The 14,879-nt window shown below is 53.6% G+C and overlaps 7 protein-coding genes across 7 annotated transcripts; 2 read left to right on the top strand and 5 right to left on the bottom strand.

Annotated features, from left to right (window-relative positions):
• Positions 1 to 91: 91 nt before the first annotated feature.
• CC84DRAFT_1241493 (epoxide hydrolase) lies at positions 92 to 1,727 on the bottom strand. Its single transcript, XM_018184054.1, has 2 exons — positions 1,219 to 1,727; positions 92 to 1,173 (listed from the first exon to the last, which is right to left on the bottom strand). Exons 1-2 carry the CDS (start codon positions 1,434 to 1,436, stop codon positions 147 to 149), a joined length of 1,245 nt encoding a protein of 414 aa, XP_018037138.1. The 5' UTR covers positions 1,437 to 1,727; the 3' UTR covers positions 92 to 146.
• Positions 1,728 to 2,082: 355 nt separating this feature from the next.
• CC84DRAFT_1195199 (MFS general substrate transporter) lies at positions 2,083 to 4,247 on the bottom strand (the record flags this gene model as incomplete). Its single annotated transcript, XM_018181394.1, has 5 exons — positions 2,083 to 2,581; positions 2,631 to 3,331; positions 3,395 to 3,723; positions 3,783 to 3,933; positions 3,992 to 4,247. The coding sequence occupies 5 exons, from the start codon at positions 4,245 to 4,247 to the stop codon at positions 2,189 to 2,191; spliced, it is 1,830 nt and encodes a 609-aa protein (XP_018037137.1). The 3' UTR covers positions 2,083 to 2,188.
• A 683-nt stretch (positions 4,248 to 4,930) lies between these two features.
• CC84DRAFT_1215800 (dimethylaniline monooxygenase) lies at positions 4,931 to 6,687 on the top strand (the record flags this gene model as incomplete). Its single annotated transcript, XM_018182748.1, has 3 exons — positions 4,931 to 4,958; positions 5,010 to 6,414; positions 6,465 to 6,687. 3 exons carry the CDS (start codon positions 4,931 to 4,933, stop codon positions 6,685 to 6,687), a joined length of 1,656 nt encoding a protein of 551 aa, XP_018037136.1.
• Positions 6,637 to 10,664, bottom strand: CC84DRAFT_620676 (uncharacterized protein). Its single transcript, XM_018186910.1, has 2 exons — positions 9,032 to 10,664; positions 6,637 to 8,761 (listed from the first exon to the last, which is right to left on the bottom strand). Exons 1-2 carry the CDS (start codon positions 10,544 to 10,546, stop codon positions 6,809 to 6,811), a joined length of 3,468 nt encoding a protein of 1,155 aa, XP_018037135.1. The 5' UTR covers positions 10,547 to 10,664; the 3' UTR covers positions 6,637 to 6,808.
• A 672-nt stretch (positions 10,665 to 11,336) lies between these two features.
• Positions 11,337 to 12,219, bottom strand: CC84DRAFT_1215798 (uncharacterized protein; the record flags this gene model as incomplete). The annotated part of the gene is made up of 2 exons (XM_018182747.1): positions 11,337 to 11,896; positions 11,952 to 12,219. 2 exons carry the CDS (start codon positions 12,217 to 12,219, stop codon positions 11,337 to 11,339), a joined length of 828 nt encoding a protein of 275 aa, XP_018037134.1.
• A 207-nt stretch (positions 12,220 to 12,426) lies between these two features.
• Positions 12,427 to 13,149, top strand: CC84DRAFT_1215797 (lipoyltransferase; the record flags this gene model as incomplete). Its single annotated transcript, XM_018182746.1, has 1 exon — positions 12,427 to 13,149. The coding sequence occupies one exon, from the start codon at positions 12,427 to 12,429 to the stop codon at positions 13,147 to 13,149; it is 723 nt and encodes a 240-aa protein (XP_018037133.1).
• On the bottom strand, positions 12,985 to 14,804 carry CC84DRAFT_1163078 (putative MFS monosaccharide transporter). The gene has a single exon (XM_018178169.1). The coding sequence runs from the start codon at positions 14,749 to 14,751 to the stop codon at positions 13,291 to 13,293; it is 1,461 nt and encodes a 486-aa protein (XP_018037132.1). The 5' UTR covers positions 14,752 to 14,804; the 3' UTR covers positions 12,985 to 13,290.
• Between the last annotated feature and the right edge of the window lie 75 nt (positions 14,805 to 14,879).

Raw genomic sequence — 14,879 nt, 5'->3', positions numbered from 1 at the left:
CGTGGCGACTTCCACCGCTGCCGCTCTTAATTACTCATGGACGATCGGCAGGATAATCTGATCGCAATACATAGAGTCTCAGAACATTCTGTCCCATTAAATTACAACACCTTAGATACGTTGCGAAGCCAAAGTTTCAAAAGCTTCTACCCATCCTCAGCAGCCAGCCCGTCCGCGACTTTCCCATCAAACCCCCCCGCCTTCAGCGCCTGCACAAAACTCTCCACATCCTCCCACAACTCCTTCGGTTTCTCGAACGCTGCAAAGTGTCCACCTGAATCATGCTCCTTCGACCAAATCAGGTTTCCACTCGTCTTCACCCACGAGAGCGGCATCGGTGCGATCTCCAACGGGAAGTATGAGTATCCAAACGGCTTCTTGAAGTGGTATCTTGGATCACCATGGGGCGTGTTTCCGCTGGTCGTTCTCGCACCGTGGTATTGGCGGTAGATGTAGATGCAACGGGGAAATGATTGTGTAAACCAGTACAAAGTTATAGAGTCCAGGATGTCGTCGAGGTCAGGAGTGGTGTCGGTCCATGTTATAAATTTCTCAGCGATCCAGGCAAGAAGCGCAAGTGGGCTGGACTGCAGTACGAATCCAATCGTTGCAGGTCTTGTACCGTGTTCGAGTGCGTATGCGCTTGCTCGCTGGGAGAAGTCCTCGGCGCGCTCTAAGCCTTTCTTTTCTGAAGCGCTGACATTACTGTTGGCTGCTGCTTCTGGCCTCTCCATCATGTTGAAATTCAAATGGACTGCTTTGCAGCTTGGGTACAGTGCTAGTGGTCGACAAGTGTAACTACCAACATCACCGCCTTGGCCGATATAGCCTGAGAGTCCAAGACCGTTCATCAACTTGTCGGTTATCCGGGCGATGTCTTCGGTGGTGAAGTCTCTGTCAAGAGGCGGGCCCGAGGAGAGAGTATAGCCGGGCAGCGATGGTACAACTATGTGATAGGGAAGATCCTGCGCCGAGTATTGCTTCTTGATGACTTTTAAGATACCCAGGAATTCCAGAAAGCTTCCGGGCCACCCGTGAAGGAAGACTATGGGGAGAGCATCTTGCTTATCGGAGAATAAGGCTGCGAAATGAATGTCGAACTCGTAGCCGTCGTCATCGGTGATCTTGACCTTATATTGGGGAACAGAGTTGATGTTGATTTCTCGTTTTCTCCTAGCTCACTTCAGCGTACATCAATAACTTACAAGGTGTTCTCACCAGTCATAGCTGCTCTCCCAATGCTTTTTCGCCTTTGACATAAAATCATGGTTGACGCCAAATTGATTCGGATCCGTTCTCGTATTCTCGTACGTCTTCGGCGCCAACACAGAGAGCTTGAGCAACTGATAAAAATGATCGACGTCCTGCTGCGGGACCTTCAGCTCAAACCTTTCTGGCTTGAGGGTTGCCCCACTGGGAATCTTGTCATAGGACATGGTGTATGGATGTTCCTGGGAAGATCGCGCTCAGAATAGTGCAGTACTAGCTGCTCACTTGGAACTCACAGTACTGTTATTCGCTTGTTATGAGAAGTTGTTTACCGTCCGTAGCGGGCATGCCGGCAGCACGAGCGAAGTCACGTGCTCGACGCGGCTCGGACGGACCGTGGTGTTCGTGCGGGGTATATCAGACGAGTAGGCGAGAAGAAGGTGTGGCTTGCAGACGCAGGTACCGATGGTGCGGAGCGTCCAGCCGCTGCTCCGCGTGCGTGCGTGCTTGGGTGTGTCCTTCGAAATGGGAGTGAAGATCGACACTTTGCGAATATTCCATGGCGATGACGTAAAGCCTGATAGAGGGAAGGACTTTAGAAGTTGCGAAAACCATTTTGGGTTCGCGAGATTTTCGAAAACTCATTTTCAACGATGACAAGGGAGATCCAGACAGACTTCTGGAGAACGAGAACTTTGGTGTACAGGTATCAGCGTGGTAACTCGCGCCTGGATAATTCACGATGCGAGCAACCACCACTCGGCTCTGCTTCGAGCAATTCCGACAGACATGACAATATGATGTAGTTTATCAGGTCACACGCTTCACATTGACTTATGATTGTGTGACAACATTCATGAACTTCTTCATTACGCCGCTTGGTAACAACGATAAGTGACCCTTTGTTCTTATCCCCATATATAACCAAATCCTCATAAATACCGGTCTATTTCCTCAGACCAAGATCCCCTGCTTTAGACTACGATGACGCAATCTCCTCCTTGCTTTCTTGTGTTCTCTGAATGCCACTCTGAGTAGCGACAAAGTTCGCAGTGGACTCGTCGTTCTCCGTAGTAAAGAAAGACAAAATGAGAGCCGACCCTGAAAATGCCAATGACACTAAGAAAACCGTCTGACCTGCAGAAACGAAGGCCTGGCGGTAGGGCTCCATCACTGCAGCTTGGATCTGAGGAGTAAGGCCTTGGACTGCGTCGAATGAGCCTTGGCCCTGAAGAGCCATGCGCAGATTGTCGAGAGAACCGTCGGGAAGACCCAAAGAGCGGGCGACCGGGTAGACGTGTTGCGGGATGGTGGTGAGCAGACGGTTGCTGAGTGTGGACTGGTAGATTGCTACGGCAATGGCGGAGACGAACTAGATCGGTCAGCAATGATCAGCTTTTCAATCATGAACCTTGACTTACATTCCGCGTGCTGCCACTCAATCCTCCGCCTTGGCCGATCTCTTCTTGTGATCGCAGCGGGAACGTAGAAGTAGTGATAGAAACAGACTCGACAATGCCGATAGCGAAAGCACCAGGGATGATGAGGCCCTGGGTTAACGCGCGATTGTTCAGATTGGCCGAAGCAGCAGTGAGAAGGGCGCAACCGATGACTGCACCTCCGATCATCCCCCACTTGGGACCTGTGAACCAGACGACAAACCCGTGGCACATCTGTGCAAACACGAAGCACATGGGCACAAGACCAGCCAGTGTCCCGATGTCGTATCTGCTAATCTCTCCTCTTCCGTAGTACACAGTCTGGACGATCTGAGGGAACACAATGCCGAACCCGTAGTATACACCAGCAGCGATGCCCGTGTTCCATGCGGCGGACTGGAAGCGGATGTTCTTGAACAGATGAAGTGGGAGGTAGGTCGACCTGCCCTTCTTGTGGATGAAGATCTCGTACGCTGGCAGGACGAAGAAGAGCGTGCTACCGCCGACGGCCATGGTGGCGATAACAGCGGCGGACTTCCACGGGTAGAGGACGCCACCCCAGTTAAGACCGAAGATGAGGATGCAAAGGCCTCCAGTGAATAGCATCACACCGATCCAGTCGAAGCTGAAGAAGAGGTCCTTTGCAAGCGCCTTGCGATGCAGCATGCTGAAAGTCGGAGGGTCTGCAGAGATTAGGTTAGGCACATCCGCCAAAGTGAATTTAGTTTTAGAATCAGGATGCTTACGGTAGAAGATGTACCATGCCAGAACACTGGTAGCGTTGATAGCGATGAGGAGGTAGAAGCAATTACGCCACCCGCCCGGATACTCCAGGAAGCTGTAAGCTACTCTTGCTGCCAGAGGACTGGTTGGAGTGGTCATGGCATAACAGAAAGAGTTCGCGATATAGCGCCATTTCATGGGAACCAGCTCGGCAACGACCCAGAAGAAGGACTGTTGAAAGGCGACACCTATGCCGATGAAGACCTCAGCGCCGATCAGGGTATTGACGTTTTGAGCACAAGCACCAATGATTGAACCGATTAGTGAAATGACAGAGCCGATAATGAAGAACCTGTAGAACGGTTAGCTTATACTGGTCGTAGCAAGAAGTGTAAGACGAGGTCCTCATACCATCGTCGACCGAAAATATCTGACAGTGAGCCGACCAAGAGGAAGAAGACTGCACCACCACAAAGGTTGACGAGCGGCACCCAGTTGATATTCGGTGACGGTCCAATGTCCTCGTTGATATTGGCAAGGATTGGTGAGATGAGAGCAATACCTTTTCCCACAGGTCAGCGATGTCGCCAAGGCAATGGGTGTCCGACAGAGTCACTTACCTCCAATTCCGCCCATGAAAGCCATGCCTACCGCAAACATACTTCCCAGGAAGCGCCATGAGTACCAGTACTTGGGGTCAATGACATCAGACATCCGACCTTTGGCTTCCTCCGCACGGTCATCGATATCGCGATGGCCGAAAGCATCGACGGCGATGGAGCTGCTCCTGCGATGGCCCATACCTGGGTGATCCTCATAACGCTCGATGTGGTCCTGGCTAGGCGCAAGTTTCTCGTTTGTCGCGTTGCTCGACATTGTGCTGGTGATGTAGACAAGACAAGACGAGTATTGAGCGGAGATGAATCTGATCAGACTCAACGCACAGGTGTCACACGTGGGTTATTATGCACTCATCTGCGAAGTGAGCAACCCGGGGGAACGGCTCGCATCTAAGATGGCCATCCTGCTCCGGTGCATGGCGTTGAGTTGGCGGCTGCGAGACTAGTGTAGCTCGAAACGGCATTTCCGCAGCCGCGTGCATCTTCGGAGGGCACGGGATGCGCGGTCCGCGTTGACGGAGCCACATCCGCTGCTTAGAGGTAACATGGCGTCCACGCTTGGCCCTCCCGGCGCCAGTCGGATCATTGATTGCGGAGATACCCCATGGGGAGCTACGAGTCTAGCCGGGTCCCTGGAAACACCCCGGTTACTTGCTTCGACCTCAGATTTCTTGCTCGACACGATAACACGGGAGCTTGCATGAACCGGATAGATCGTCGAGGAAGTCACGCCACTCGACGCGGTCCGCGGTCTTGGAACAGGGTGTGATGTCGCTGATACAAAGGCCTTCGGTTATACAGCCTCAGTGTTAAGGTCGATCAGTGAATGCGGAGTGTGAGATCATCGACAGCTGTGAAGTAAGCCCTACATAGGTACTCTGGCGCTGTACCGCTCGGTGTGCAATCTTCACCCCCACCTGTAATTATCAACTCTGCAAGATGTCCGACAAAGAAGTGATTATTATCGGTATGATATGGTTTCTGGATCGTCTACAAACCTATGACTGACACCATCCAGGCGCCGGTCCCTCAGGCATCTGCGCAGGCGTCCAACTCCAACGCCTCCTCGGACACAAGAACGTCCACTTCTACGAGCGCTCCGCCGACCTCGGTGGCGTCTGGTTTAACAACACCTACCCGGGCTGCGCCGTCGACATACCTGCGCACTTCTACTCATACAGCTTCGCCCTGAAACCCGACTGGCCCAAGCTCTTCCCCGTGCGCCAGGACCTCTACGACTACTTTCACGACATCGCCGAGGAGTACGATCTGACCAGGCGCATGACCTTCAATACCGAGTGCTATGGCATGTCTTGGGACCAGCAGCGGTCGCTGTGGACGGTGCAGTTCCGCAGGACCAACGATCACTCTGTGACCTTTGAGCGCGAGGCCCCGGTTGTGATCTGCGCGATTGGAAAGCTGGATCTTCCCAACATACCCAACATCAAGGGGCGTGAGTCGTTTGGTGGCGCTCAGTTCCACTCTGCGCGCTGGGACCACTCCGTCGACATCAAGGGGAAGAACGTCGTGGTTCTAGGTAACGGTGCCAGCAGCACACAGTTTGTCCCGAAGATTGTTCCGATAGCAGGGAAGACGACGCAGATTGTTCGCTCAGCGCATTATATCCAGGAACGGCTGAACCCACATTACTCACCGACATTCCAGTGGATGATGAGGTACATTCCTGGCGCGTGTCGTGCGTACAGATGGAGTTGGTATATCCGCATGGAGAGGCAGTTCAATGCGTTCTGGCTCACGCCCAGTGGTGAGAAGGCTCGAGTTGCTGTCGCGCAGGAGACGTGGGATTACATTGACAAGGCTGCGCCGGAGAAGTACAAGCAGATTCTCCGCCCGGACTACCTCGTTGGGTGCAGACGTCGTGTACACTCGAACAAATATCTCGAGAGCTTGCACGCCGACAACGTTGAACTGATACAGGATGATGTGATTGAGATCACGAACGACACCGTCATCACCAAGTCCGGTAGGAGGATTCCTGCAGACGTCATCATCTACGGTACTGGCTTCCGGACACAGGACTGGCTCTGGCCGATGAAGATCTACGGCGTCGACGGCCAGGAGATGCACGAGGTCTGGAAGCAACGCAAACAAGTACAGGCGTACTGGGGTACTGCCCATGACCAGTTCCCGAATTGGTATACTCTGTACGGCCCCAACACAGGCTCGGGACACAATTCCGTCATTTATCAAACAGAGTGCCAGGTCAACTTCATGTGCCGGCTGTTGAAACCAGTATTGAACGGTAACGCGAAGTCGGTGATGCCGAAGTACGAAGCGCAGCAGAATTTCAACAGCTGGGTCAATGCACAGCTGCCAAAGATGACTTTCAGCTCCGGCTGCACGAGCTGGTTCATCGACAAGAATGGCCATAACTCTTACGTGTTCCCAAATTATACCTTTATGTGAGTTTCAGTCAAGAAGAGTTTGTCGAAGTCGCTGACCACATACCTAGGTTCTGGCTGAATACTGTGATGATCAACTGGAATCAGGTCCAGGTTGACTACCCGAAGAACACCGGATACAAGGGCAAGAGTACCTCAAAGGCTCCTTATGCACTATTACTTGCTGGTCTAGCAGCAGCAGGGCTTTTAGCTACTGGTCAGGTGACCACGGACTCGTTGACACGAACGGGCGAGATGCTAATTGAGCGGGTGCGTCATCGGAGCTTCTTTTAATATAGGAGAAAGCTAGCAACTAGTATCTCGTAAAGCGCAATATCACCGTGGACACAAGAGTCATTTCGAACTCGCTGTTCCGCCACAGAAAGTTGTCCCTCTGGACGCGATTTGATATTACTCAGTCCTCGAGCTCATCGTAGTACTCATCGTAGTCGTCTTCGTCGTCCTGGAACCCCAATCTATAACGAACTCCACCCCATGCTCCTTCGGCATCCCATCCACCATGCGCACCACTCATGTGGTTGTAGATATCACGCTGGGTAAACATCTTAGCGCAGCTCCAGCACCAATGCACCCCACAAGTCTTGATAGGGCATCGGACGTGGTCGCAACCATAGCTCTTCTGCGATCGGACTCCGCACCCAGGGCATTTCTTCACAGGGTATTCGAGCTCTGCTCTCGCTCGCTCCGCCACAGAGAGTTCATGCTGAGCTTGTATGCGTCTCTGCCGCCGATCTGCAATATTGAGTTGGTGGGCGAGCTGCGCGGCTTCTGCCGCTGCACGACGGGCCTCTTCCTCCGCTCGGCGTGCGTTCTCAAGCGCCTCGATGTTGCAATCTTCGCATGAGAAATTGTCCACAGGGTCTGGCGCGCCCCGCGCGCACTCTCGTTCCATGAGTCGGCGAGCTTTTCCACATATGCGGCACCAAGCATGGATCCACTTGCCCCTTTCCTCAAGAGCTGTCATCAAGTCTCCAACCGCATGTATTCCTTTTCCGTATGCAGCCAGTGTACGTGCAGCAGGAGGACGCCTGCAGAAAGGACAGAATAGTGCCGCGGGATTAACGATTTGACCGACACTGTTTTGGCCATACCAATCACCAAGACATTTTTCGCAGATACGCTGGTGGCATCCGCGGCGCCGGCATGCTGGGAGAAGGCGAGCGTTTGGGAGCTCCGAGAAGCAAAGGCTGCAAGTCGTCTTTTCAACATTACGACGATGAATCCAGGCTACGAGGGTAGACCTCAGTGCTTCTCGATTTTGGATTGGCTTGCCGCGGAACGTCAAGGCTCCATCGTAGGTTGGAGAAAGTATGCGCACATTGGCTAAGAAAGCTTCCGGGCCGACGGTCGTGATTGTGCGGAAGATCGAGCCTTGGAAAGGTGTTTTCAGCGTGTTTTTGTCATTTTGAAGGAGCCATGCTTGCCCGTTCTCTTTGCATAGCTTTTCAGCAGTGGTGTCAACAGTGACTACAGTCTTCCGTCCGTCGACACAGGCGACGCAGTTGAATGGTGTTGGAGCTGCCGCTCGCCACTCGCTTGGCCAGATCACCTTGCTACGGCACTTGGCGCACTCGATAGTAGGTGCCTCGCACTGCAAAAATCGACAATAATAGCACTTTGGGCGGACTCTCAGATCGTCGGGGTTGTAGCACACATACTGCGCTCGGCAAGTACGTACGCTACACTCGACCCAAGCTATATTACCGGAGTCCGTAATGTTAGAATTCATCATTCTCTTTTTATGTGCCTCGTCCTTGTAGTCTGAAGCCACACATAGACCGCATTGGCCACCAGATTTTAGGGCCATGGCAGTCACAGATCTTGGATACTTGCAACGCTTGCAGGTGACAACGTGTCCGATGGGCAATTGGGTCTTCTCTGGAGTCCAACTGACGACAGCCACAAGTGTGGTCTGGAAGTTGGCCTCGAGTAGCTTGTGCGCGACGAGTTGAGTGAACAGTGTTCGATCAGCAGGGTATAAAAGACCTGAGGGATCTTTCGATGAAGTCTTGCCGTCGCTCCTCGTCTTTCGGTATTCATTGTCTGCGTCAAGCAGGAGGCCGAGACAGCCAACAGTCCAGGTTTCGGGAGTCTCTAGGTTATTCCACTTGTCCCGCCAATACATCAGTGCTGAAGATGCAGGCACGAACAATGGCTCTATACCCATGCGCATTGCCAAGGCTGCGAGGACCATTGCTGGGCGAGTAGATAACATTGTCCCCGGTAGAACGGTATGTAGCAAAATCTTCCAGAACTTCCATTCCTGCGACTGAGAAGAAAGTGCGATGGGAATTCTCGGAACTTTTACTAGCGTAGCCGCAGCGATGTGTGAGGGTAGCTGTTCTGCCTAGAATGAGACGAAATTGTCAGCGAATTGTACGTGCACAGTGGCCGACAATAAAAAGGGAATCCACCCTGCTGTCCACATCTACGCTAATGTGATACATTATAAGTTGACACAGGATGAGGTGCGCTGACATTGCCATTTCCTTTTGTCAGCCACAGTGGTGTATGGTGAACTTCGGAGCCAGAGCGGCTCAGGCGTGTGTGTTCTCGCGACCCAGACACGGGCAAGACTCCTTTTTCTCAATCTGAGCACTGAATTTGGGTCACTCACCGTCTCCACATACGTCAAACGTGTAAGAACATTCCCCAAGCGCCTCAAGATGCGCCCCTCGCAAGCCCGGCCTATGTCAAGAAGCTCGTCACGTCGCAATGCGGCAATCTGGTAGTAGTCATCCTCCTCCTCATCGCTTGCTTTCTCACGTCTCTCTTTCGCTGGTAGAAATTCGATTGTGGGGTCCAGGAAAACACAAGGATAGCGTTGATCTTCAGGAACCGCCTCTAGCATATCCAAAATATCAGCCGCAAAATCGTACGACTCTTCAAGCCAGTTCTTCATACGCGCTCTCTGCTCAACATCTTGAAGCCTGTCAATACTTGATGCGAAGAGTGTAGTGAGAGCCAGCCGCCCAGGAAGCGCCCGATCGTTGCAAACCGCGCGCCAGAGACTCCCAAAGACTGGGTTCAATGCGATCGAAGTGACATCCGCCTCGATGATATTTTTGAGCTCTTCGATGACAATCTCCTTGTATTGAGGATCGTTGTTATATTGCCAGGCAAAATCCACGGCTTTTGTCTTCCTCTTCGGCAGGAACTTTGCAAGAACTTCAGAGTCAACCGGCTTCGTGACACGATTTGCCTCCAATTGCTTCTTGGCTTGCATTCGAAACTGATAACTGTCGAGCCCTTTGTAACCCCCTTCCAGGACCGAGGGATCATGCGACCAAAAGAATGCGCTCGCGACGGGATCTTTCTCGTCCTTGATCTTCTTGATGTCCGTTCCCAGCTTGTATCGGATCACTGTAGCTGGCAAGGAAGTCTTCTCTGCGCCTGGCTTCGCGACCTCCATCCAGGAAAGAAGAACGTCAACCGTAACATGCGCTATGCTTTGCGGATCCGACTTTGTCAAAGACATGCATGCCCCTCGTGTGATAGTGCTTAGATATAGGTAGAATCCGGAGTCGAGAACATCCTTGCCCGCATCTTCGTCGAGGAAACAGAAAACGTGGGCCTTTCGCAGACCAGTATGCATAAAGTTGCAGCCCTCGACCCAATCCGCGAAACGCGGGCCAAAGCCGCCATAGGAGCCTTCCTTCTTCAGAGCCTTCTGTTCCGCAACATAGTTACTTCTTGGATCTTTTTCGGCTACTGTCCAGCATTGGGGTGTTGCATCCGTGTACAGAAGGATAATCGTTGTTGCCTCCTCACGCATAAGGGAATATGCACGGGCCATACCGGTCTTCGTTGCTTCGGGAAAGTCTCCACCCCCACTGGCTACGAGGCTCCCGGCTTTCTGCATGAGTCCCTCGGCGGTGGTACTGTCCGCATCCATCACGTTGTCGTGGCTGTACCATCCACTCCATTCTAGCAGAGGGTAATAGCGATTGTCGGCCTCAGTGTAGTCACGATATGCAAGGAGCCCAATACGCGCAAAACTGTTGGTAAGCTTGGAGATGGAGATGATCTTTGGGAAGGAGATCCGAAGAGACTCAAGGTAATTTGACATGGAGGACGTCGCGTCCACTAGCAGCAGAAGGTCGTAGACCTCCTCGAAGTGATTGGTGGCCATGGCGAATAAAAGGTCGAAAAAAAAAAGGATTCACAAACAGCCTGCGACTATATAGTCGCTGATACGAGATCAGCCCTTCAGCCCTCGAGAGACGGAGTCATTGAAGCAAGGAAGATGCCGTGAGTCACATCCGAGAAGATGTGCGCTGTGCCTGCTTTTGGTGTGAATAGGAGCAGCTCAAGCTTTAAGAGAAGCAGGGTGAAAACATTCAATTTGCCGTACTTGCCAGAGCCTCAATCATTCGTGCGAGTGGTGGGCAGAGACGAGGCGCAGTTCGGGATTGCATGGTGAGCCTTTGCACCGCCCCGCGACCGTCCGGTACGATGGAGAATGCCAATTTGTGGGCCGTCCAGATGGATCCGAGGTTCTAGGCCGTTCATGCTGACGATGTCTGTGGTAAAGCAGCTCGTGCGGATGGTGTCGGTGGGAGGTGCCGGTGGTTATGGAAGTCGCGAATGGGGGCGAGCATCGAGGCAGGCGCGCGACGCCTCTCCGGGACATCGGGACTCTAGCTCTCTCACCGCAACGTGAACACCCACGATGCAGTATCGGGTCCAGAGTGTAGGTTTCCAAAGTAACTGAAGTATACCTCGGCTCAATTATTCATGTTCAGATCGACGAACAGCTTACACCGGTATTCGTGCTCAGGTATTCACGTGAGAGCGTTGCGTTCAAGAACCTGAGGGAATCCGAATCATCTGGAATCCGGTGGGCCGTGAGCGTATGAAACTGCAATAGGGTATCATTTGTGCACTCTCCTCACTGTCCTGCTCTTTACCAACGCAAAGTTTCATCTGAGCCCCACCGCCACTGTGACTGAGCTCACCATCCTTACCCTCGTCTCTGGCACCTCGTCCTTCACCTCTTCCTTGACCTTACTCCCCTCCCCTCCCTTCTCCTCCTCGTTCTGGCGTACCTCAATATCATCCACCGCCATCACACTCCCCGTCTCCACCCGGACCCTACAATCACTCTCGCCCTGGAAGTGCACACCGATCCTCAACGCGCGCTCAATCGCCCTGCCCGTAGCCTTGACATAGACCTCTTCTCTGCGCTCACCCTCGCCCGTCTCTCTGCCCTCTTCTACAATCTCCCGCTCCACGTCCTCAGGCGCAAGACGCCCGTTTGACACTAGCGGCTTTCGATTGCGCCCCTGCTGTCGGTTTCGGGGCTGCGTAGCTTGGGATTGCGCTTGTCGCTTGGAGATTTCGAGGAGGAGACGGCGGATGCGCTTCAGGGCTGGGACGAAGGGCGTTGAGTGGGAGATGTAGAGTGTTTTGGGATGGTCGGAGGAGGCGAAGGGCGTGGGGATTGCGGGGTGGTGCAGTGGGCGTTTGGTTACGGAAACATCTGCGAAGGTTAGTACGGTAGCGTGTGCAATTGCTGAACGGGTTGGAGGGCGTACTGGGAGGTAATCTGGGAAGCTTCTTGTGTGTCTGCTTCCGGGAAGGAGCATGGTTGCTTGGCTTTGGCTCCGCGAGAGCGTCCTGAGCTTCATCTAACTTCTGCTTCTTGGGTTCCCGCGTTTCGTTCGCGATTGCTTTGGCTGCTGAGGGCGCGGTTGAGGAGCGTGGAGCTTGTGCAGCGGGGGTTGTGTCACTCGAGGGCGCTGCACCAATCCGGGCCCTTTTGGGGTGCTTCTCCTCCCCATCGCTCGTCCTTTTCTTGCCCATGTTGCTGCGCGCGTGTATCCGATTCTCGTTGTAGAGCGCCAGAGCAGTGCGTAGGCTATGCGCTCAACGCGTCCAAACTTTCTTATCGATACCGGTACTGGTACCGCGCCGGGCGCTACCACGCGACATCCCAGCTTGGCCAGTACCCATCCCAACACCAGCTCTCCACCATGCCCAGACCGCGCTGATCCACGCACCGCCGGCCCAATGCGGCCTCTCGTCCACCTCCACTTCCCGCGGCCCATCTCCTACCGCACCGCGCAGACCCTCCAGGAAACCCTTGTTTCGCGCTTCCTCGCCCACAAGCGTGATCCCACACTCGCAGCTCCACCGCCGCATATCATAACCGCCGAATTCAACCCCGTCTACACGTGCGGCCGCCGCGAAATCGGCACCGTCTCTGCGGAGCAGCAGACGTACCTGCAGCACCGCGGGCAGGCCGAGTTCGTCGAGGCGCTGCGCGGGGGGCAGACGACGTTCCACGGGCCCGGCCAGCTTGTCGCGTATCCCATCATTGATCTGCGCATGCATAAGCTGACGCCGCGAGAGTATGTGTGCTTGCTGGAGAAGAGTCTGATTGCGACGTGTGCGCGTTATAATATCAAGGCGATGACGACGGAGCACACGGGCGTGTGGACAACGCCGGATGACAAGATCGCTGCCCTTGGCGTGCACATGCGGAGGAACATTACGAGTCATGGGGTTGGGCTGAATGTAAATACGGATCTGTGGTGGTTTGGACGCATTGTCGCGTGTGGGCTTGAGGGGAAGAGCACGACGAGCTTTGAGCGCGAGGGTGTCGAAGGCCTCGAGGTTAGCGATGTGGGAAAGACGTTTGTAGGTGAGATTGGAGAGCGGCTGGGACTCGACGCGATCGAAGAACAGGACGCCGAGGAGTTCTTGGAGCAAGAAAGACAAATGGCGAGTTGAAACAGGTGCCGAACGAAACTTATACGACGGTAGACGTAGCGTGTGGGCACAGACAAGAGCAGATTGGGATAAAGCTATCGAGTGAACGAGGATTGATCCAGATACTACGCAGTATGAGCAGTCCGGCACTACCACAGAAGGTCACATTTTCGCCTCTTCTATCTTCAGCTCTTCAAGAATCACCAACCCATCCACCTCTTCGATGAGTCGGCGCGCCGCAACAGCCGAATTCCCCCCCGCAGCAGCAACTCTCCTGTCAAACTCTGCGTTGTTGTGCTTGACCAGGGGACTATCGCTTGTGAACAGCAGGTTTACCTCCTCCAAGCTGTGACCCGCAGGCTCGACGTAGAACAAGTAAATCAACGGAATCGTCACAGCGTTCATGATGCCGAAGAAGATGAATGTGTACCACCCAATCTTGCTCAACATGATGGGGATCAAGAACGTCGTCATGCCACAGCCAATTGCCCACCCAAGGATAGTGAACGAGTACCCCTTCGCTCGCACGTCTTGCGGCCAGATCTCGGTGCCGTAGAGCCAGCAAGGAACAATGTTGAACATGGTGAAAAACCATAGGTAGATGAACACGAACGAGGCTGCGCCTTGGCCAAGCGTCTCGGACTTGCCAGTGTCGCTTTCAGCGTAGTTTTCCGACGACTTGATAAGCGCGGCGACGATAAAGAGTGCGATACCCTGGATGATGAAGGAGACTAGGAGGCTCATGCGCCGGCCAATGCGATCAATGACCAAGCCTGCGGCAGCTGTCCCGAACATTCCCAGCGTATTGACCAGGCCTCCCATCCACAAGGACTTGTATTCGTCGAAGCCTGCCAGTGAGAATAGTTTGGAGCTCCAGGTGACGACGGCAATGATGCCAGACCACTGCTGAATCTGTTGCAGCGCGAAGCCGAGGATTGCTCGTCGACCGAGATGTAACACGCCCGAGTGTCGTCCGCCCAGAGCCAGATTGACGTAGCTGTTTCTTGGGTGCTTGGAGGCCTTGACAATGGCATGGAGATGCTCAAGCTCTTGCTGGATCGAAGGGTCCGTTGGTTCGATATCGCCTCGTACTTTGCACAAGATCTGCACTGCTTCGTCGCGTCTATCGTGCGCCATCAACCATCTAGGCGATTCGGGTAGCAACATAACCGTGACGGCGACGGTGAAGACCGGAATGCACATAAAACCCAGCGGGAAGCGCCATCGGAACTCGATCTCGGAGTTTCGTACGCCAAAATTTAGCCAGTTAGCAATGGTGATACCGAGGAAGTTGGCCACGAAGATGAAAGAGAAGTTGGAGCCGCGGTCGTGCGCCTGAGACAGTTCAGAGACCCATGGTGGGACAATGGCCATAACAAAGCCCATCCCAAGTCCAGTGATAACTCGGGCGCAAATGAACATGTTGGAGTTGATACTGCCGGCTTGCAGCGCGCCGCCTAGAACACCTTGCCATGCGCCAGCGAAGACTCCAACTTTTCGGCCGTACCTGTCTCCAATCCATCCTCCGATGAAGGCTCCAAACATGGCGCCGAAATAGTAGGCGGCAGAAAGACCGCCCTGTTTCGTGCTGTCAGTCACGACGCCATCAGCGCCAATATTCATCGTATTGATGAAGCCTGGAGTCCCGGAGACGGTGCCGAGAACACCTTTGATGGTCAATTGTAGTGTTTACGTTAGGATTTTGATTCCATACACACCTTGATTGTATCCCTCGAAGATTAAAGCGACAA

Source organism: Paraphaeosphaeria sporulosa, assembly GCF_001642045.1.
Source record: "Paraphaeosphaeria sporulosa strain AP3s5-JAC2a unplaced genomic scaffold CC84scaffold_4, whole genome shotgun sequence".
Lineage (NCBI taxonomy): Eukaryota > Fungi > Ascomycota > Dothideomycetes > Pleosporales > Didymosphaeriaceae > Paraphaeosphaeria > Paraphaeosphaeria sporulosa.
Note: the sequence above shows the minus strand (reverse complement) of the source record. Positions and strands in the feature narration are given on the sequence as shown.